The 21,682-nt window shown below is 44.2% G+C and overlaps 1 protein-coding gene across 1 annotated transcript in view; it reads right to left on the bottom strand.

The window, feature by feature from the left end:
• The window catches only part of MMGT1 (membrane magnesium transporter 1), a 72,243-nt gene extending 63,013 nt beyond the window's left edge, over positions 1-9,230 (bottom strand). Inside the window, exon 1 of the mRNA XM_086918673.1 lies at positions 9,116-9,230. Coding sequence (XP_086774799.1) covers positions 9,116-9,194 — 79 coding nt within the window. The 5' untranslated portion in view covers positions 9,195-9,230. The remainder of the gene's footprint in view (positions 1-9,115) is intronic.
• Between the last annotated feature and the right edge of the window lie 12,452 nt (positions 9,231-21,682).

The following is a 21,682-nucleotide window of genomic DNA, read 5'->3' as shown; positions in this document are numbered from 1 at the left end:
AACCCAAACCTCAAATCCTGATTCAACTGGTGAAAGGGGCCAATGAAGTCGAGACATATGGTGTGCCACGGGCACTTGGGATCAGCTATTGAGCCACAACCAGTATGACTACCCACCTTAAGTCTTTTTTCACTTTCCAAACACTCTGTACATCTCTCCACCCACTGTGAGATTTCTGAGTCCATCCCGGGCCACCAAAAATTGTCCCTAATTCTCCTCTTGGTAAGGGACTGCCCCAAATGGCCCTCATGACCCAGCTTAAACAAAGTAAATCGCACATCTTGTGGAGGAATGAATTTGTCATCCATTAAAATCATGAATCCCTCATTGTCCAAGATAGACAATTGGTCAAGAACCTTCAAATAAGGACGAAGTGCAGGAGATAGACAACTCTCTCTCCTTGGTCCCTTCGCTATTAAATCTTTGACTTCACACAACACCGCATCTTTAGCCATTGAAGAATTCCACAAACTTCTACTGATTGCCCCAGCACACATATCAACAACTTCCTCTACAGCGGCAACAGAACCCTCTGAATTGAGAGATTCAACCCCTAACTTGTCTACCCTCTCCCAAGGTAGTGGAAGTCTAGAGAGTCCATCCGCTTGGCAATTCTTCCAACCGGGAATGTATTCTACAGTGTACAAATACTCCTGGATCCTGGCAGCAAGTCTAGCTAACCTGGCAGAGCCTTTGCCAGCGCCACCAGGCGAAAGTATTTTAACCAGAGGTTTGTGATCTGTCAATAATGTGAATTTGAACCCCCACAGGTACATTCTATAATACTCGCAACCCCATGCCGCAGCCAAAGCCTCACGCTCGATTATAGAGTAGTTCCTCTCAGCTGTAGTGAGTGTCCTTGAGGCAAACGCTACAGTTTTGAGACCAGAATCGTGTACTTGAGCAAGGACCGCACCAACACCCACAGCACTTGCATCCACTGTCAGGACTGACTTACGGTTGGTATCAAACGGTGTCAAAATGCCCGCCTCGCAAATTTCCACCTTGATTCTTTTGAAGCACTCATCTTGTTCCACACCCCATACAAACTTACATCCACTCCTTAACAGCACTTTGATCTTCTCGGTTTTCTCTGCAAAATCCCTTACAAACTTAGCATAGTACTCGATGAGGCCGAGAAAAGACCTCAACTGATCCTTATCGCACGGAGAAGGTGCATTTCTAATGGAGTCTAATAAGTCTCTTTTAGGTTTTACTCCATCCACAGACAATGTATACCCCAGGTATTCAACCTCCTCCACTGCAAATTTGCATTTCTCTTTCTTTAGAGTCAAACCTGCCTGTTCCATCCTTTCTAAAACGGTTTTCAGGATCACATTGTGCTCTTCAATGGTCGCTCCAAATATCAGAACATCGTCCTGAAAATACACAACATTGTGCACACCTTTTAATACAACACCCATCATCCTTTGGAATACTCCAGCAGCAGAAGCGAGACCAAAAGGCATTCGTGTGAATTGATATATTCCTTCGGTTGTTATGAACGCCGTAAGTGCTTTGGAGTCTTGGTGTAGTCTTATTTGATGATAGGCGCTACGAAGGTCTAACTTGGAAAAGTACTTCCCCCCTTTTAATGATAGAACTAACTCATTGATGTTCGGTAAGGGAAAGTTGTCCACCACAATGTTTTGGTTCAGGGTGCGAAGGTCCACACAAAAACGAAATTTTCCGTCAGATTTGGTTGTAATAACTACAGGGGAAATCCAAGGTGATGTTTCGATCTGCTCTATTACACCCTGGTCTAGCATTTCCTCTAACATCTTCCTCACTTCCTCACGTGCGATGAATGGGACCTTTCTGACTTTGTGTTGCATGGGTATGGCATCGTCCCTCAACACGATCTTATGCACATAGCCCCTTAACTCTCCTATGTGTTCCTCAAACAAACCATTCATCCCTTCCACTATCGAATCAGTGGTTATGCTGTCTACCACCATCACTTGTTGTGCTGCTCTGGGATTTATTATTATCCCAAGGTCATACTGTTGCCCCCATCCTAAAATTGCAGGACCAGACTTAGCTACGTACACCTTCCCTTCAGCTGAACGATCCTTGAAAGTTATTACACACACCATGAACCCAATCACATCTATGCTTTCACCCTGAAAACCACAGGCATTAATGTCACTAGCAGACAAGTGCGCATCCTTCCAATTTGCTAGGAACATATCCTTGGGAATTATGGTCCATAAAGACCCAGGGTCAACCATTAGTTGGACCTCGATTTCATCAATAAGAAACAATGCTTTTGGTCTGAATCTCCTACCAGGCTCACCCTCATTCGCACCGTCTCCACCTAAACACAATATTTTGTTTGCACCCTCAACACTAACGAAGTCTCTTACTTCATCCCTGTTTTCAACAACAGCAACCTTGTCAACGTTTGTACTTCTACACATTTTTGAAAAGTGTCCTTTCCGCCCACATTTCCTACACATTTTGTCTATCGCAAAGCATCTCCTAAAGTCCGAGTTGTGAAAGGTACTCCCACATCTACTGCACATTCTTCCTTGGAATCTGTTCCTGTCATTACCTGAAAATGCATTGTTAAATCTTTTCTGACTACCTCCTCCTAGGTCCACACTCCTCTTGTTCACAACAGCAACTTCATCATGATCAACACATGAAACATCATTGCTTTGAGCATTGCCTTTTGCGTTATCTTTCTTTTCCATCTCTTTCATGCATGCATTCGATTCCTCAACTACTTTTGCTATATCAATGGCCATTTGTAGAGTTGGGTTTTTTGCTGCCCACAATTTTTCTTGCATCTTTTTGTTTCGACATTGTACTATTAGCTGGTCTCTTATCATTTCATCCCTTATTTCACCAAAACAACATTTTATCTACAACTCACGTAGCCTAGCCACAAACTGGTCCACAGACTCTTCATTCCTTTGAGGTTGGGTGTAAAATTTGTGTCGCGCCATAACAATATTTACTTCTTTTGCATATTGTTTCTTCATCCGAGCTTTAGCTTCTGTGTATACATTAGTTATCGCCCTACCATCTTGGTTGACTGCCACAGGAAGATATTTAAAAGAATGTTGACCCTCCTTGCCCAAAGCACTTAACAAAAGGGCTTTCTTCCTAATTGCACTAAAATCTTTCCCATCAAGCGCTTCGATGTAGTTCTCAAAAATGTCTATCCATTCATCCCATTCGATGGGTGGATCTCCTGTGGCTTGTAGGAACAAAGGGGGTGCAATAATATTTAAATTCTCCATTTTTTTTAAAACAGTATCCTCTTTTCTTTTTTTTTAAAATGGAGAGATAGTCAAACTGGATAAAAAGAAATGTCACCACTTAACATTTACCAAATGTGTGCTAGTCTATAGTCGATCTTCTGGTTACTTTGGTTAATAAATGATTCCCTCACCGTTTGAATCACCTCACCTCTGAATCACTGTTTAATTCACTCGTCTGCAGAAAGAACCGTAGCGGAGAGTGTCTTTGTCAGTTTCCGCAATATATTCAGTGTCTTTGTCTGTTTCCGTAATATTCTGCAGTTTGATGCGTGTTGCTTAGTGAGGTTGCCTAGTTACTTCATACGGCTTCCAAAATGGCCGCTACGTTGCGTCATTACGTCACTTCTCCTTGACGTTTGTTTTCTTTTCTTCTCCGATATTCTCCTTCCTGCCTGACGTAGGTTACAGTAAGAATGGCTCCGTTCGGCAAGAAGTCACGGGATTCAGCGGGTGAGTAGGCTCGTGTTTCTTTACGCGCGCCGGTTTTAAAAGATGCAGCGCGATGTCAACACTTGCCGGTGAGTTTCAAAAGACGCCTCCGACCACAACGTGTGACGCCGGGGCACAAAAACGAAACTTGTTTCTGCCGCCTGAACCTCGGCCCCCACAGTCTGACGTGGCCAAATAAAACAGTACAAAAACAAAACAGTGCGATGCTGTTCACATCCCCATCAAATCCAAGAAGTTTCACCTTTTTTTTTTTAAAAAGGGCAGTTTCCCAAACGTGGCGTTTCTTTGGCTGAACGTAGTCTTTTAGATTAACGTTTAGGACAGTCACAAACAGGCATACGACAGTCTCTCCAACTCACCGGTCGGTTTGGAAACTTGCAGGCTTCACTTCTCAATTAAAAAAACGTATCTTGATGCAGGCTACAGACCCAGCGTTTCTTAGGATAGCAATTTTCTTTCAGTCTGTTTCAAGAGATGTGTAGCAGTATAATTTTGTTAGTTTCTGAACTTGCGTGGTTCTTCAAAATTCTTTTCTCTGTTTCATCGAAAATTCGCGTGGTTCTTTTCACCAGTGGAGTTCTTCTCCCTCTATGGTTGTTTAGCTCCTTCTGTTCATCGTCGCCATGTGTTGTAAATGAAGTCAGCAGGCAGATGTAAGGCTTAACACTTATTTATTAAGCACCATAGAGAAAAGCTGGTGTTCCCATCAGAAAGCAGGAGCTAACTGACAGGACAGAACAAAGGAGAAAATGACATCAGGGAAAAAGGAATGTAGGACTTAAAGGGATACATAAAACATAAGTGCAGAGAATACAACAGAGATCTTTCTCCCACCTTGCTCCCAAACTATGGAACTCCCTACCACTAGAATACAGGCAGATAAATGGAGAACTAGAGTTCTGTAAAAAGATCAAAACCTGGCTGTTTATGCAATATCTTTAAGGTTTAACCTGTCCATATTCAGTACCCGACTGCTCAGCGCTGGGAAGCCCTAGGGCAGCCATGCACTCTACAAATCCATAATAATAATGTTCTATCACCTACCCATACAACATTCTATAAAGATAACTTTGATTAATTTCAGAACGGCTTCAAAAAACTTTTTAAAAGCCTATACAGGTTATGGCATACAAATTAATTGACTGGAGAGTTACACAACATAATTAATTCTTGGGCCAAAAGTGCATTATAATTCAATTGAAAAAATATATCTCGACGTTGTGCCGCTACTATGCTCAAATTAGGACAGATTAGTAAAACGTGAAGCAAATCTTGTCGGCCACCTTTACATAAATCACATAAGCCTCTGGGATTATTTGTACCTTCCCAGATAGCTAAGAATGTTGCTAGAGGCATATGAAGTACGGGGTTGCCCCAAAGAATTTTCGAAAATATGGAAGCCATGGCTTGCACACTATGGGCTCTCACTCTCTGACTCATAATGATCCCCCCTGGGGGGTGCACGGGTTGTGTTACCGTAAGGGGCCCACAGAAATTTATAAGAGTATGATGCAACTATCTGATTGTCGATCATGTCTTGTGCTGCTGCTACATTGGAAAGGTTACTACGTTTCGCTGCTCAACGATGTTCTTGTAATGTAATCAAGAAAATGTTAATAAACCTATTCATTAAAAAAAAATTGCTAGAGGGAGTATACCCAAACGTAAGAGTAGGATACAGCGCCTTACTCCGTGCTCATGTTGAAAACGTAAATAGGGAGCATAGGTTTTAAATTCTATATTTTCTGCAAACACTTTGGAATGCTTCAATTGAATGCACTGCTCTTTATCCAACTCATAACTGATTCTAGGGGCCAAATGTACATAAAAGCATGTTAGATGGGTTCAAGTATGAGGGAACCCAATGAAAGTTTTCTTTAGAGACATTTAAACAGGATAGCTAGGTCTTTAAAAAAAAGAACATAACTCCCTTTATTCTGTGTTAGTACTGTCAAGATTGTTATATTACCAAAATCATTTTTCCTAAAACTCCATGGATGTTGGTATGGTTAACACATGCATCCAACATATGGCTAAGAGACCTAAGACAGGAATCCAATACGATAAATGCATGCAAATTTACACTGAAAATCTTAGAAGAGTGGGTCACTAGGCCAACTTGTCTTGGTCAGGGTACAACAACCCTCTTCGGGAGCACCCAGGAAAAAGATTAGAAGAGATCAAATTGTAACTGAAGGTATTTAGTGGCTTAAGCCTACTAGAGATAATGGGTGAACTATAGTGACTGTGTCTAGATTGAAAAAGTATCTCTTACAGTTTGCATCTAGAACATTCTAAATCATGGCCTATTTATTGTTGGACCATGTATTTATGCATGAATGTGCAGCACATATTTATTAATAGGTTTGGAGAAATACAATCTGACCAGTTTGTGGTCAGATAAAATGTTAAATAGAACTACAAAGACGTAGGCTTAGTGATGGCAAAGTACCAGGGCTCGAGCCGAGGGTAGACGCTCTCCACCCTCTTTTTTCAGAGGGAAGACTCCCTCCATCTACCCAGCTCCAAATCTGCCCACTTTCAGCAGTGCCAAGTTCCTTTCCTACTTTTTCCAGAATTCACAGAAGTGTGCTGAACGCGTCCTGGTGTTAATTTCTGACACTACATCACATTCAGTAGTGCCTGCAGTTTTCCTGCTTTTGTTCCGAGCAGCAATGTGCAGGTGGGGAAGGGGCTTATCAGATTCCAGGTTCGCACATAACAAAAGCAGGAGTTAAGGGCCATTAGGCCTCTTTTTGTTAGATTATCCTGGCTGGGAGCTATCTGGAGCCTCACACCTAGATGCGATGGAGGGGAAACAAAGGCTCACATCTCATCATTTCACAAGTACTTAAGAGAGAAATGCTTTTGACTTTGTTCAGTCCCTAAATATAGATATCCATACAGTGTAAGAATGTCAGATGTGTTGGTCGCCCCAGTATTTACACAAATAATTTAAATACCACCATTTTGCTTTATTTCTTTTATAGCGCTCTTTGACTACTCATCCCAATGCAGGGTGTCCAAGCGCTTTACATCAGACGTACAGATTATGTATTGCCAATAAATCATGTGTGTGGAAATCAATGGGTAGAATGTGTTACATAAGACAGCGAGGGTTACAAGGTGTAGAAGCTACATGCCCTTCATACCTCATGGTGCTATATTAGAAGGATTACAATTTATGAACTGTAAGTAACAAAAGGATCTCTGTCTTAAAAGCAGTAACCACTTATCCATTTACAGATAATAAACATGTGTCACCTGCGTGTTACATAATGTGCTTTGTGGGAGACTTATTAATCCACTATGCTACTTTGATTCAAAACTAGGAAAAACACAGATCTCTCCAGCAAATATGTTACCATGTTACCCTTATTATTCCCCGAGATTGATCTGGTATACAAAGATCTCTGCAGAAGGTGCCTTAACTCCATAATATATTTTAAAATACAGACATTGCAAACAAATGTACTGCCACGTCTCTCCTTGTTGTCAATTTCTTTGTGGCAGGGTTTAACCCCTTGGCCGCAGCGGTAATTCCACCGTGTAGGGGGAGGGTCGTGCAGCACCTCCATGCTCGTGGCGGAACCACTGCGTCACGGTGTGCTCATGACGGAGTGTTTCCGTCACAGCCCCGCCCGCTCATCAATACAGGCACGGAATGGATGCAGCATGGCGGAGCGGCCGTGCCGGAACCACTCCGTCATTAGCACAGCGTGCCCGTGGCTCGTGACGGAGTGGTTCCGTCACGAGCACGGAACGGGTTAAACATACATGTATACATTGAGGCCCAGATTTTGCATCAGATTGTTTCACTATATATTGGCAAAACCCCAATGCAAAATCCAATTTCTTAAAAATTGTAATACGCCCAAATGTACTTATAATAGACTTCCAAACATATGTGAGGTCTTAAGATCTAAGGTCACTTCCTGTGACATTAAGGGTTAGGATGCCACTTTCAGTGATGCCACACCCATTGTTCCTAACTTGGAGAGTCCCCCCACATAATTCTGGGAACCAGTGAATATACAGGTATGCTTTTTTGACAGAACACTGCAGCGAGTAGTACTGCCTACGACACCCGGGATTTCTGAGGCTTTAGTTCATGCACTTAAAAATAAGGGATCTGCTTGCTGGAAGCCATAGGACACAAGCATAATGTGGTAATATAAATTAAGTCCAGTAGTGCAGGCGCAGATTAAGTAAAATGGCTTATTAAGTAATTAAGATCAAGAGCTATAATGAAGAGCCCTACCAGGAGCACACTTCCTGCAGCTCAGCCCATACTCGAACTGACTCTTTTGGACATCCAACATTCCCCTCCCCACACACACTGGCTGAGCAGCAGGTACAACATATCTCCCTCTTTTACTCACACTGGCTGAGAAGCAGGCAGAACAAATAACCAACTGTAGGCTATTTAGTTATGATGTAGAAAGACTTGACAACTTTTCTTACAGGTGTGCCAATGTCCAATTATTTTGAGGCAGAAATTACGGTAACAGGATATGCTTGCACATGGAATAAGAAATGACGGTCAATAAAGCAACAGCTGCAAATTGAGTGTATTATCAGCTGGTGCTGTTAGCAATTATTACGGTAACAGGATATGCTTGCACATGGAATAAGAAATGACGGTCAATAAAGCAACAGCTGCAAATGAGTGTATTATCAGCTGGTGCTGTTAGTAATTATTTGGCGTCTTGATAAATTCCCATAAACCTCAATACGTGCTACTAATTTGTTGATGTGAATGACAAATTTGTGATGAAAATGTACCTGCATGACTATCACTATTAAGCTAGGATTTTAAATTCGTACCTGCTTCCGTTTGAAGGACTTAACAATACTGGCTGACGGCGCGGATTAGGTCATTAACGATTGTAATGTGTCGGAGGTTTTAATTCAATTGTAACTATGCGTTAGTACTTTGTATTAAGATGCAATTGCACGAACTATGCTAGGAGACGCCTTCCTCGCCACCCCTGCCCTAAACCATTTATTGCCCGATTACTTTGGAAAAACCCTCTTAAATACCAGACGTCGTCCTTATTGGGGGGGGGGGGGGGGGTCAAAGGTTTGACAGGCCGCACCTATTCTATGCCTCACACCCCACAGAGACTCACCTGCCACCCCTCCCCCAACATTAGTCTGTGATATTTTGCCTCAATGGCGTGCACAGGCTAACAGCCCCTACTTCTCCCTCGCTACAGACAGCGTGCGTGGAATCCTTTTCTCAGCGTCTCCCGGCACGTTGTGCACCGGAGCACTTGCTACCTGCCGCACACGCGGATCTCTAGCCTCAAGTAAGTCTTTTTCGGTCCTTGTCATTCTGGGCTTTATAAACAGCAACTGTCCCCTGCAACACCACTAATCCCCCCGGCACTCACGCTGGGCTGCAGAGAAAGCGGCGTGCGCTAAAGCGAACAAGCCGAGGCCCACCAGCCCCTTCCAGAGCGAAGACGCCATGATCAGCTGCTGCAGCCTCTTCCCGAGGCCTGCTCCGCTGCCGCGCACTTCGATGGCGTCACGAGGAGTGGGAGGGCGGGGCGCTCTGATGGCGTCACGATTTACTTATTGCATTTCTATACAGCGCGAGCGTTACCTAAAGCAGCTCTTTACAGTTTAGCCGAACCGATTTTGTAAACCATAAACCGAGACGTTCCAGCTACTAGAAGTAGGACCATATTTATTGCCCTCTTCTGCGTAGGACCTCATTATAACCTAGACAGAGCGAAATTGCCGCGTTTTATTTTACTTTGTGTGGGACACCTAAATATGTTTCAGGAAGGTAAAACCAGCTGCAAAAAATTGCATTAAACTTTGGCTGCAGCAGCTGCCAAGTGGTTATACTTTTTCTGCTAGAATCATGCATCCCCTTTTATTCCCCATATAACCACCAACCCAGGGCACAAGTCCTAAACAAGCATTGGAAATGCAATAGGTTGCGTCTTTGGTTAAGTTAAAGCCATTTGCTTTGCTAATGGTATTGTATTATAGCTATGTATTATTGAGTGTATGTATGTATGTGAAATGTTGTGATTTTATGTTGTTAGAATTGTATTTGTTACCTATGTGTTTTGATTTGCAGTGGCCTTTGGGATCTTATAAGTGTTTAGTAATGTACTTTCCAGCATAATGTACTTTCCAGCATAAGTAAATAAATACATACATACATAAAACACGCTGGATCTGACCTCGTGTAATGTAAAAGGTGCTTGTGGAAAACACTCCAATGCGTTTACCAGACCTTTATTCCGCTTCAGAAGGCACAGGGAAAATACGAAAAACGCCTCAGCGCAGCACTGCTCCCACAAGGAGGTCATTCACCAACCCACTTTGAAATCAAAACTGCGCAGATTGAAGTGTTTTGGCAAAACATAAACTCAGGTCTAAAGACTTGAGAGAGGTCTTTTTTTCGGTAAAACAGCAACTTGTTTGTGGGTGAAGGGGACACTGGGCAGTGGGCCGTCACCCCGGGAGCACTTCCAGGAAATGCCCAGCTGGCGAAAGCTGTATATCCCACCTATTGCAAAATCCAGTTGTTAAATTCCACCCAAAAAATTCAGCACACGTTTTACCCAGCAGTGACCCAGGGCCGAGATATTTAGTGGTAATTTAGTGATAGCTGAAGTGAGAAAAAACACAGCCGGTTAGTTCTGCCTTTAAATAATCCCGCCTTCAAATTCCGAGGACCTTTGGTAATTTCTGCACCAACCAAGGCCGGACTGCGAACCACAACCGACCCTGGCAAAGTGCTCGGCGCCCCCCACTCGGGGGGGGGGGGGGGGGGGGGGGGGGAGGTGCCGCCGAGCTCTTTTCCGGGGCCGGTCTTCCGCCGATTTTGTTACAGGGCCAATGGCCCTGTAACAAAAACGCCCCCAGGGCCCAAAACCGGCCCTCAGCCGTGTGGCGCACCAGGATATTGCCCGGTGCCCGCTATGGCCAACCCAACCCAAAATTCAGTAAATATTCTTGGGCAGGACAGGGGCCAAAACGGACCAATGCCATGTACCGACTGTGGGCAGAGGAAAGCACTGACACGGGTGAATGAAGGGGTATTGGTAGGGGAGGGTTGGGGGCAGAATGAAGGGCTGATGTCAGGGGCTGGTCTGGGACAGGTCTGTGGCCAGAGTTATTGCCAGAGAGTGGGCAAGAGAGAGTGAAGGCGTAACGGCAGGGGTGTGTTTGTGGCAGCGTGAAGGGCTGTCCGGGACTGTGGTCAGAGCCAAGGATGAAAGGGAGGGGCGGCTTGCTTAGGGGCAGAGTAAAGGGCTGACCTCAGATGGCAAGAATTGGGCATCACTGTGTTAAGTTTTAACGGGGTAAAGCCCATCAAACTACCCGGCCTGGGTCAACAGTACAGTACATTCAAGAAATGGTCGTGGTAGATTTTTAAAGTTTAAACATATAGAGACAAGCAATTCACCACACACGATTCTGATTGCATTCAACAGAAAAGGGAGGAAATTTAATTTCCAAGAGTGATACATTCATTAAATGCAATTTTGACTCAAAGCATTAATGTTACTGAATGTATCGGCTTAAAAACATTCATAGTGCATGTAGCATTTACAGTTCTCACAGTGTGATAGAAGAAAGAAGGGGGTATTTGGGTAATAGGGGTGAATTGGTGAGTGAGGGACAGGGTAAAGGTATTGTGACATAGGCACAATCACGTTTATATACAATAAAACCTTTCCAGTCTTATACTGGTCTATTGTTCCCATATATACATAACTCATAGGCATATATTTATTAGTATTTAGTTTCTATGAGTTTGTAGGTAAGCAGTAGATGGTCTACGTTTCGACCCCTGTTGGGTAGAGGGTGATTCGTTCCTCACTGTGGACTCTTCATCAGGACAAGGTGTGTGTAGAGAGCACTTAAGGTAGGGAAGACAGTCAATGATCGATCCTGGTTGGGCATTCAATGGCTTCTAAACATTCAGCTGAGAGGCTGTCATCCGGGGATAACATATCTCCTGGTGTAAGTTGCAATCAGTCAACGGACAGGGTCTGCCACTTCATCCTTTGCTGTAACAAAGAACTATTCTGGATGCCACATCTCCATAGATTATATGATTGCACGATAATCCCTCTAATTAAATCCGTGGGAGTGGGAAAATACAGTATTTTCTTGTGGGAAACCGGGTTTTGGAAAAGTAACTCCTTTCCTTGATTTAAAAAAAAAAAGTTTCCTCGACTGGCAGCTGCTAACGGCAATAGGTCACACGAAGCACTGTGGGCAGACTGGGACTGGGAAATCATGAATGATGGAACAGGGTCAATGAGTTGGAGCACAGAGCAAGGCTAGGGTAGAGGCGTGGGAAGACACTGTGGGCAGTGTGAGGAAAGTGGGACCGATCCCAGGCAGGGGAAAGAGTGCAGGATGAGATGCTGGGCAAGAAAGACTGGGGTAGAGTGCAGGTCCTGGGAAGGAGACTGTGGTGGTACTAGGTAGGCCTGCGACAATAAATGATTGTGACAGGTACTAGGACAGAGTGCTGCTGGACTGGGGTTGAATGAATGGCATATCGCAGGACTGGAGTTGGTGATGGATGGGACAGAGCGCATGAATGGGACAGGAATAATTGCAAGGTGCAAGGGTGGTGTGCGGGTCGCGTTAGCCACCAACCGCAGATCCTAGGAGGACGCACGTCTTGGGCAGGTTCGGGTCAGAGTGTGCGTCAGTAACAGGTTTATGGAGCAGAGTGCCGTCTGACTGCCCTAAAGTTTGCCCAGAGGGGAGCACTCTGTGTAAGCCGAAGGCAGGCAGGCGCAGCTTGTTGGAGACAGGAGACATGTGTGTGAAGGGACATGCGCTATGTGTGAGGGTGGTGGAGACAGGCTCTCTAGGTGGTTAAAACAAAAAGCAGAAGACAGGTCTTTGTGTGTGTGAAAACAGAATCCCTGCGCGAGGAGGCAGAGTAAGAGACGGGTCAGTGAACGAAGAGAGCGTTCAGCCTGTGAAGGAGATGGTGACAAGCACATGTGTGGAAAGACCTGCACGAGGGAGCATGGTAGGGCAGATTCATGTCTGAAGAGCAGGCTCAGTTTGCGAGGGGAGCCAGAGAAAGGAGTGGCGTACCGTGTACGGACCAGGAGACAGTGTGTATGTGCAAGGGAGGTGGAGACAGCTCCGGTGCTGAGAGACAGGTTTGGGGTATGAGGGAACAAAATGAGCATCATTTTAAAGTATACGTAAACGCCAGCGCGAACAAACGCCCATGCAGGAATCCCAGCACGCACCAGGACGGGAAACCCAGTAAAGGTCAGAGAACGCACATCGATTTACCCCTTGATAAAGGCGCGCGGCGCCGAAATGCATTGGGGTAGCAAAATATGTATTGATGTGTAAAACATAGAACACATTATAAGCAGAGAATGATTTAATGCTCAGAAGATAGATGTGAATACAACATCTGTTATGAAATACATGGATTAATAAACAGAAGTTAAATATCCAAGAAGGTTACTCAGCATCTTTATTGTTTGAAAATAGCTGGATACACAGCATTAACAGTGCCCAGGGAGACAGACCAAGGATTTGGATCTGCAAACCATGATATAATTTCAATTACACGTCAGAGTGATGAGTGATACCCGGGAGCACAACATATAGAAATGAACTTGCAGTATTAAACTACGCAGTGCACGACCACAATCCATTGGATCACAGGAAATGACCTCACTGGAAGTGACATTAGTGATTAAGACCTTACACATATGTTTATCGGGTATATGATGAGTACATTTAAGCGCATTTTGAGATTTAACAAATGAGATTGGGCGTCAGGGGTGTGCCAAAGAGTGGCGCAATCCCGACGCAAAATCTGGACCTCAACTAATACATATATTTTCTTAGCCCTGACACAAAGAAATTGGCTCAAAACAAATGAGAGGGGCTCCTTTACCAACAAAGGGGTAGGGCACCAAATAGACCGTAGTCAAAACCAGACCCCCTTTAGGTATATTTCAATCAACAGAGCCAAACCACTCTTCACATCCAGACTATCACCAGAACATAACACAATAAGAGGCCAAATATATAGTGATACACACGATCTTACACATGGGAGTGGGGCGACATCTGGTCACTTGGCTTTATAAGGCGGTACGTACATGTAACCTTGTGGGTATACAAGGAGGGAAGGAGCCGCTAAATGGGTCTTTGCACAAGAGTTTTATTGAGTGTTCTGTACAAGAGAGTGGTTTCTACAGTTCCAGTCTTAGATATAGTTTCCAGGTACTGGCTATAACTTCCTGCTTTGATTTCTTCGGGAGGTCATCTTGGCCGGTCCTCTCGGCGTGCCCGGTGTGTGCAGGAAAACAAAAGAAAAACGCTGCAATTACTTCACTGCCTGATTTTAAATGATTATGGGGAAAAGGGAGTGAGGGTAGCTATCGGGTGTAGGAGAGAGCGAACCACCGTCACCAAAATAACTGCACAATTATGGAGCCCAAGGTGCAGTGAAGTGCACAAAGCAACTGGTGTGTCCTGGAGCCTCCCACTCCCACCTTTACCCGGTTCCCCCTTTTGTAAAGTTTAGAATGTTACGGAAACGACCCCGTACCTGCTTGAGCCACGCGTCTTCCTGCGCGTGGCTGAGCGGTGCATGGGGCCGGTGGCTTCCTGGCTTCTCCCGCGGCGAGGTCTCTCTCTCCCGCTCCGACAGTCCGTGGATGCCTGGCTCTGCTCCGGGTCCGCTGTCACTCAGGTCTGGGTCGGCGTCCTCCACACCTTCTTCACGTCTGCTTCTGCGCTGCTTGCTCTCTCCACGGCACCACAACAGCTCCGCGTCTTCCGGGTCCTCCTTTTCTTTGGCGTCATCGCTTGGGGATAGGCTGTTCTCCATTGACGTCAGAGGGGCGGATTTGCGGTCAAGGGAATCCAGACTTCCCTTAAAGGGCCCGGACCATTCCTGCAGGGAAGATGAGAAGTCTGTCACTGGGCAGGATCCTGATGGGTTCGTGACCCGGTGACAGTACACTACTCCTCCCATCCCTTCAACCCCTGCGTCAGAAGTGGGAGACGGACATCGGCAGAGTGGTCCACGATAAAAAATTGAGCACAGCCCTGGAATACCCCAAAAAAGTATCCAGAAACGCAAGATTCCGTAACATACAGTTCAACGTCCTCCATAGAGCCTACCTCACACCACACCGACTGCAGCGCTTCTTTCCGAAAAACACACTTTGAGTGCCCCCGATGTCAAACTCCGGGAGCGGATTTTAGGCACATGTTCTGGGATTGCCCCACACTTCAAGGATTCTGGGGTACAGTCCATTGGACCCTTGAAGAGGTTACTGCCTTCACAACCATGTCCACATGGGTTGCATGCGCGCTCGGGATATTCCGCAGGCGGAAAACCGAGAAAGTGCAGTATCGTTTCCTCTCACTAGGCATTCTCTTGGCAAAACGGGATATAGCTATGCATTGGTGGACTCCCACGGGACCACCGGAAGCGACTTGGATAGGCGCGATGCATAAGTGCGGTGAAGTGGCGGAGGAGATGCTCCGGTAGGAGGAAGTGAAGGGACACCGCAAACACCCTATATCCTTATACTGGGCCCGGTTAATGTACAAATTTACACAGGCAACATGTCCCCAAGAGTCACAGACGGCCTCGCAATCCAAGACATGAACAGCCACACCAGCCCCCGCACCTCACTGACACAGCCACAAAAACTACCCTAACATCGCAAGAAACCGTGCCCCGCGACCCTTGCGGCCCGACGTGCGCCACTGACTCCCCACACGCTGTCGTACCCTGCAACCCAGGAACACTGACGCCTCACCCCGGCGCAACAGCTAAACCCCCTATACTCCCCCCGCCACCCCACCAAGTTCACCTCTAAGATTTGAAAAAGTTAGAACCTTTAGATTGGAGAGGGTATCTCCCCCCCCCTACCAATGGTTTATTGGGAAGACCTATAGATAACGACGTCATGACGGCACATGCAGATACGGATCATGCCGACCTAGTCGGCGCTATTTGAGATGACTGAATAACAATCAACATACCATGAGGTCATTACCACGCTTAGAATAGTAGACCGCTCACCACGGACAGTCTTTGCTCTTCTCAGGAGTGAGCAACCGGCCCTGCAGGGGAATATATGGTAAACGTTACTGGTCCGCACAGCTTGTTGTGGTCGATGGTGCACGTGATTATTGTATGGGGAAGGCTACTAGGCGTTTCCTGAAACTGTACTTATGGTCATGCATTACTATACCGTATAATCACTGTCATGCTGGTTGTAAAATGCAAACAAAAAACCCAATAAACAAATTTAAACAAAAAAAAAGAGGCCAAATATATGCAAAGTATAAAAATATTTTATTTAAAAAATCATCAATTGTTCATAGGCAAAAGATCATTACACATAATTAAAATAGATAAAACCATACACACAATTCAAATCAATAGTCCAAATTGTCCTGCCATCAATAAGGGCGGTACCAAAAATGGAACATTTCATGCAGAAGTAATAAAAATACAATGAGAATTAGCTTGGTCACCACGGATTCATGTGCTCATGATTTATCCAGTGTTGCCTTAACCATTTGTTCTGACAATACCTCTCAGGCTGCCTTGAAAAGCCCCTGGTGTAAAGTAATTGTAGACCGAGAAGCTATTGACATGATGGTGCTTTCAGGTGCTCCCATCACCCTTATTTCAGATGTTTTCTCATCAGAACAGTGGGGCACAAGAGTAATATCTAAAACTGATATTCACCCAAAAGCCTTTGGTGAACAAGACATTGATATGCTGGGGTATTTTATTGATTCATTTTTTTCTTTAGAGAGGCAAATCACCACTAAAATCTATGTTGCAATCGAAGGCAGGAACATTATAGGATGGCAAGACCTAGCCAGACTTTGGATCATCTTATTACCAGGTGCAGAAAATCCTATTGTTATGGCTGAACATCCTATTTCCTTCATTGAGACTGACTCTGATTTGAATGTAAATTGTGTAATTAAAACATTTAAAAAAAATCTTTGTGACAAATTGGTAACATATCGAAATTTGAATTTAAGGATGATGCCATCCCTGTGGTTCATAAAGTTAGGTAGTTTCCCTTGAGCATCAGGTCAGAGCTCAAGGATCTTCTGGATAAACTGTGCAACGAAGGAGTTATTCAATCAACTGAATCATCAGAATGGGTCAGTCCAGTCGTTATTGTGAAGAAAAAGACTAGAGAGATTTGTCTCTGTGTGGACGTACGTACCCTCAACAAGAACATTGTTATTGATTGTAACCCCCTACCTAAAGTGCAAGATCTCTTGGCAAATTTAGGGGGGAGCTAAGGTTTTCTCATTGCTTGATCTCAGATCAGCTTACCATCAAATACCACTTGCTGCAGAGAGTCAGGAACTTACCACTTTCTTCACATCTTTTGTGGCTTTTACATTTTTACACATGCATTTCGGTCTGCCCCAAGTGTGTTTCAAAAGTTTATGGACACCATTTAAAAAGACATCCGTGGAGTACAGGCATTTTAGGATGATGTGCTCATTTTTGCTGATAGTGTAAGGAGACACAACTTAAGTTTAGAGAGGGTTTTGAGTGAATTTGAGAATATAGGTATCATACTCAGGAAAGCTAATTTATGGTTGATCACTTGGATTATCTTGGCCACTGCTTATGTAGTCAGGGCATTAGCCCTAAAATGCCACTGGTCTGTGCTAGCCAAAATACGTCCCCACCTTCTAACAAAGATAAACTTTGTTCATTTCTAGGTTTATGTGAATATTACTCACGTTTCATACATGGCTACGCTTTGACAGTCCAACCCTTACGTGAATTATTATGGAAGGGCCAAGCTTTTGTCTGGACTGATGCAGTGCATGACTATTTTTCTAGGATCAAAAAACGTATCACTTCTGCACCCAGTTTATCAGCTTTCACAGCTGGACAACCATGTTTTGTGACATTGGATGCCAGTCAATTAGGGCTAGGTGCCATTCTTTCTTGGTGGGTAGGCATAAAAGAACATACAATTGCTTCTGCGTCACTTTCCTTGAGTCCTGCTGTATTCAACTACAGTAAAATTGAAAAAGGCAATAACGTATGCATGGGCAGTAGAACATTTTTAAAAATATCTGTGGGGTGCGCAATTTCACATTTTTATTGATCATAAACCATTCATTTATTTACTCAATGGCAATGGTATGGGTAAAGCATTTACGAGGTTAGTTCGCATTTTGTCTAAACTACAAGAATACAACTTTACCATTCATTATCTTCCTGGTGGTAAGGATGGCCGTGCCAATTGCTTGTCCAGAATGCCTCTTACCAATGATCCCTTGTGAGTCTGAGGAAGAAGTGGAATGTGTGGTGGCTCTCATTAGGGATTTTGCTGAGGTACAACCCTCCATATCGACGCAGTCTTGGTTAAATGCTCCTAATGACGATTTACTTCTCCAACAAGTCATCAAACATGTTAAACAAGATTGGCCCCAGGATAGAAACCTAGCATCGGAGCTTAAAGTGTTCGCTTAAGTCTCAGATGAATTGTCTGTGTTCGAAGGATTTTTACTGCACCATGAGTTACTATTACCTCCCACAAATTTAAGAGATGTATTATTTAAAAAAACACATGAAGGTCATTTGGGAATTCCCAGCCACAATTCGCAACTTGATGCTATATTATAGGTGGCTGGGCCTTGATACCCAGGTTAACAGATGGGTGTCAGTATGCAGTACATGCTTAATTTCCAATAAACATTGGAAACTAACCGAGCCTGCTTACACACGATTCCTTTACCGGATGCACCATGGGTCAAAAGTGCAGTTGATTTTCCTGGTCCTTTTGAACTTCTTCCCAGCAATAAGAGGTACATGATAGTTCTGTTGGATTATCTGTCGAAATGATTTTAACTTTGTGTCAACACCTGACAACACATCTGTCATAAATTTCCTTAAGAAAGTATTTGAAACTGAAGGCCCACCTAAAGAGCTTGTAACTGAGAATGGTACCCAGTTCAAGTCTCATCCAATTTTGCAGTTCATTCATGGTCTAGGCAATAAACATCTCAAGATGGCTTTGTACTCTCCAAGCTCAAATGATTTAGTAGAGCAGGTCAACACATTTTTAGATGAAGGCATACAAACTGCATTGTCAGCTGGCTTACAGGTTGAAAATTTCAGTAAGATAGAAAATTTGGAATTATTATATCACACCACATAGCACCACTGGAATATCACCCTTTCGTTGTTATGTAACTGACTACCCAGATATAAACCATGTCCTGCTTGGGTTAAAGAGCTTCCTAATGGTACTGGTAATGCAGTGGATAACTTTGATGCAACGAGGAATGAAGTGACCAGAAAACACGAAGCCATATCCAGATATTATGGCAATAACTCTTCAGTATTCAGTAGGTGGCAGGGTACTCATTAACAATCCCAACAGGATCAGGAAAGGAGAATCTAAATTTACCCTACCTGTCAAGGTTGTTAGGATTTCAAAAGGTGCTTTCTTTTGGAGGGTAGAGGGTGGTGGAGCAGGAGGAGTCTGGTTGAAATCACCAATGAACAAGCTTTAAAGATTACAAATGCAAAAAGGTTTATGCTACCGGGAGTATGGTGAGGAAAGTTCCTAGTTGGACTTTTCTCATGAAAAGACTCAGTCGCAGTCAACCTCTGTTGTGCTCTCTGCACAGTTATATTGTGTTCCGTTCAATGAGGATGTTCATGAACATGATGATTCACATGTATTGTTACCATGTAACAAGTCTATCCTTTCTTCTTCTGGTGCCTGCATCCAGGATTTGACCAGAGGGTCTTCACTTTCCACGTCTCCTTGTAGGATGCCTCACAATGCTGTATTTCCTCTTAAGTTTAAAGATTATTATTTAATGTAATTTATTTGATTATGTATGCTCCCTGCTCTTTTTTCCTTGTTACTGTTATTATTACCACATTGTAAATTTGGTGTTTTTTTTTGTTGCATGCCTACTTGAATTTTGTTTATCGTTATTATTTCTTCAACTTTCTTTTATTTGCAAAAAAGGGGTGGTGATGTTATATTAATAAGTTATCTTTTGATGCTTTAAGGACAACTTGTTATGAACCCGTGCTCCCGCTCGGGACGTATGTCGTCATTTAATTATGGTTCTGTGTTCTGCTATCCCCTGATGCTCTGCTCTAACCGTGCTGTTAGGCAGTTACACCTAGGACACCAGAAGAGCGGTTGTGGGTTCTCAGTCCTCCGACTTCTATTTCAACAAGCATTTGCAATGCAATAGGTTTCGCAGCATTAAAGTTTGAGTTACTGGCATTGTAAATGACAATGCTTTGCATTAACTTTTTTTTTTATTTGCAATTGGTATATAAATATTGTTTGTGAATGGTTAGCTGTTGCTTATGCCAAGCAAAGTTGCCGGTAATATAGAGTGCTAGTTTTGCTGTGCTGAATAAATATAGGCCTTGTTCGCTACGCCTTTGTAATGGAAGTCAACAGACATAGTCCATGACCACAAGTGTTTAACTTGTAGCAGTGCAGAGTGATATGTTGTAGATTGTATGCCTTATTTGAAGTGGGGGGGAACGGGACAGGACATAGGTTAATAAAATAACAGACAATGTAAAATTCAATATGCCACAAACCGTAAAAAGGATAAAAAATAATTTAAAAAACACAACTTGCGAGGTGTTGCGATGTAATAAAATTTTTCTTTTATGCCCCGAGACATCATAACGGGGCGAGAGGCGCAGCTCCTGCATAATGAGGTGGTGTCCGTGTGTGTACGGCAGTGGTGGTGTGCGTGTGTGCATGGCAGGGGTGGTGTGTGTGTGTGCATGGCAGTGGTGGTGTCCGTGTGTGTATGGCAGTGGTGGTGTCCATGTGTGTATGGCAGTGGTGTTGTCCGTGTGTGGACAATGTAAAATTCAATATGCCACAAACCGTAAAGAGGATAAAAAATTATTTAAAAAACACAACTTGCGAGGTGTTGCGATGTAATAACATTTTTCTTTTACGCCCCCGAGACATCATAACGAGGCGAGAGGCGCAGCTCCTGCATAATGAGGTGGTGTCTGTGTGTGCACGGCAGTGGTGGTGTCCGTGTGTGCATGGCAGTGGTGGTGTCTGTGTGTGTATGGCAGTGGTGGTGTCCGTGTGTGCATGGCAGTGCTGGTGTCTGTGTGTGCATGGCAGTTGTGGTGTCCGTGTGTGCATGGCAGTGGTGGTTTCCGTTTGTGCATGGCAGTGGTGGTGTCTGTGTGTGCATGGCAGTGGTGTTGTCTGTGTGTGCATGGCAGTGGTGGTGTCCGTGTGTGTATGTTAGTGGTGGTGTCCGTGTGTGCCTTTCAAAAAGAGGTTCATTACTTAGAGGATGGAAGTGGGCTGGGGGGACGGGACAGGACATAGGTAGGTTAATAAAATAACAGACAATGTAAAATTAAATATGCCACAATCCGTAAAGAGGATAAAAAATAATTTAAAAAACACAGCTTGCGAGGTGTTGCGATGTAATAACATTTTTTTTTTTATGTCCCCGAGACATCATAATGGGGCGAGAGGCGCAGTTCCTGCATAATGAGGGGGTGTCCGTGTGTGCACGGCAGTGGTGGTGTCTGTGTGTGCATGGCAGTGGTGGTGTCTGTGTGTGCATGGCAGTGGTGGTGTCTGTGTGTGCATGGCAGTGGTGGTGTCTGTGTGTGCATGGCAGTGGTGGTGTCCGTGTGTGCATGGCAGTGGTGGTTTCCGTGTGTGCATGGCAGTGGTGGTGTCTGTGTGTGCATGGGAGTACCTCTTAGGTTCTCAATTTTTTTAAGAAAAGGGCCTTGCCTTGGTATAGTAAGAACCTAGAAAAAGACACAAGCAAAGAACTGCATGCAGATTACTTCGGAGGCCACCTCTGTTCAACATATATGTATATTAGGCCTGTTGTTGACCTTCTGAGAAGTCAAGTTCTCAATTTCAATGCCATACACATTTATC

This window comes from Lissotriton vulgaris, chromosome 4_1 (genome assembly GCF_964263255.1).
Source record: "Lissotriton vulgaris chromosome 4_1, aLisVul1.2, whole genome shotgun sequence".
NCBI lineage: Eukaryota > Metazoa > Chordata > Amphibia > Caudata > Salamandridae > Lissotriton > Lissotriton vulgaris.
The sequence above is the reverse complement of the archived record's forward strand: the minus strand, read 5'-3'. Positions and strand labels throughout refer to the sequence as shown.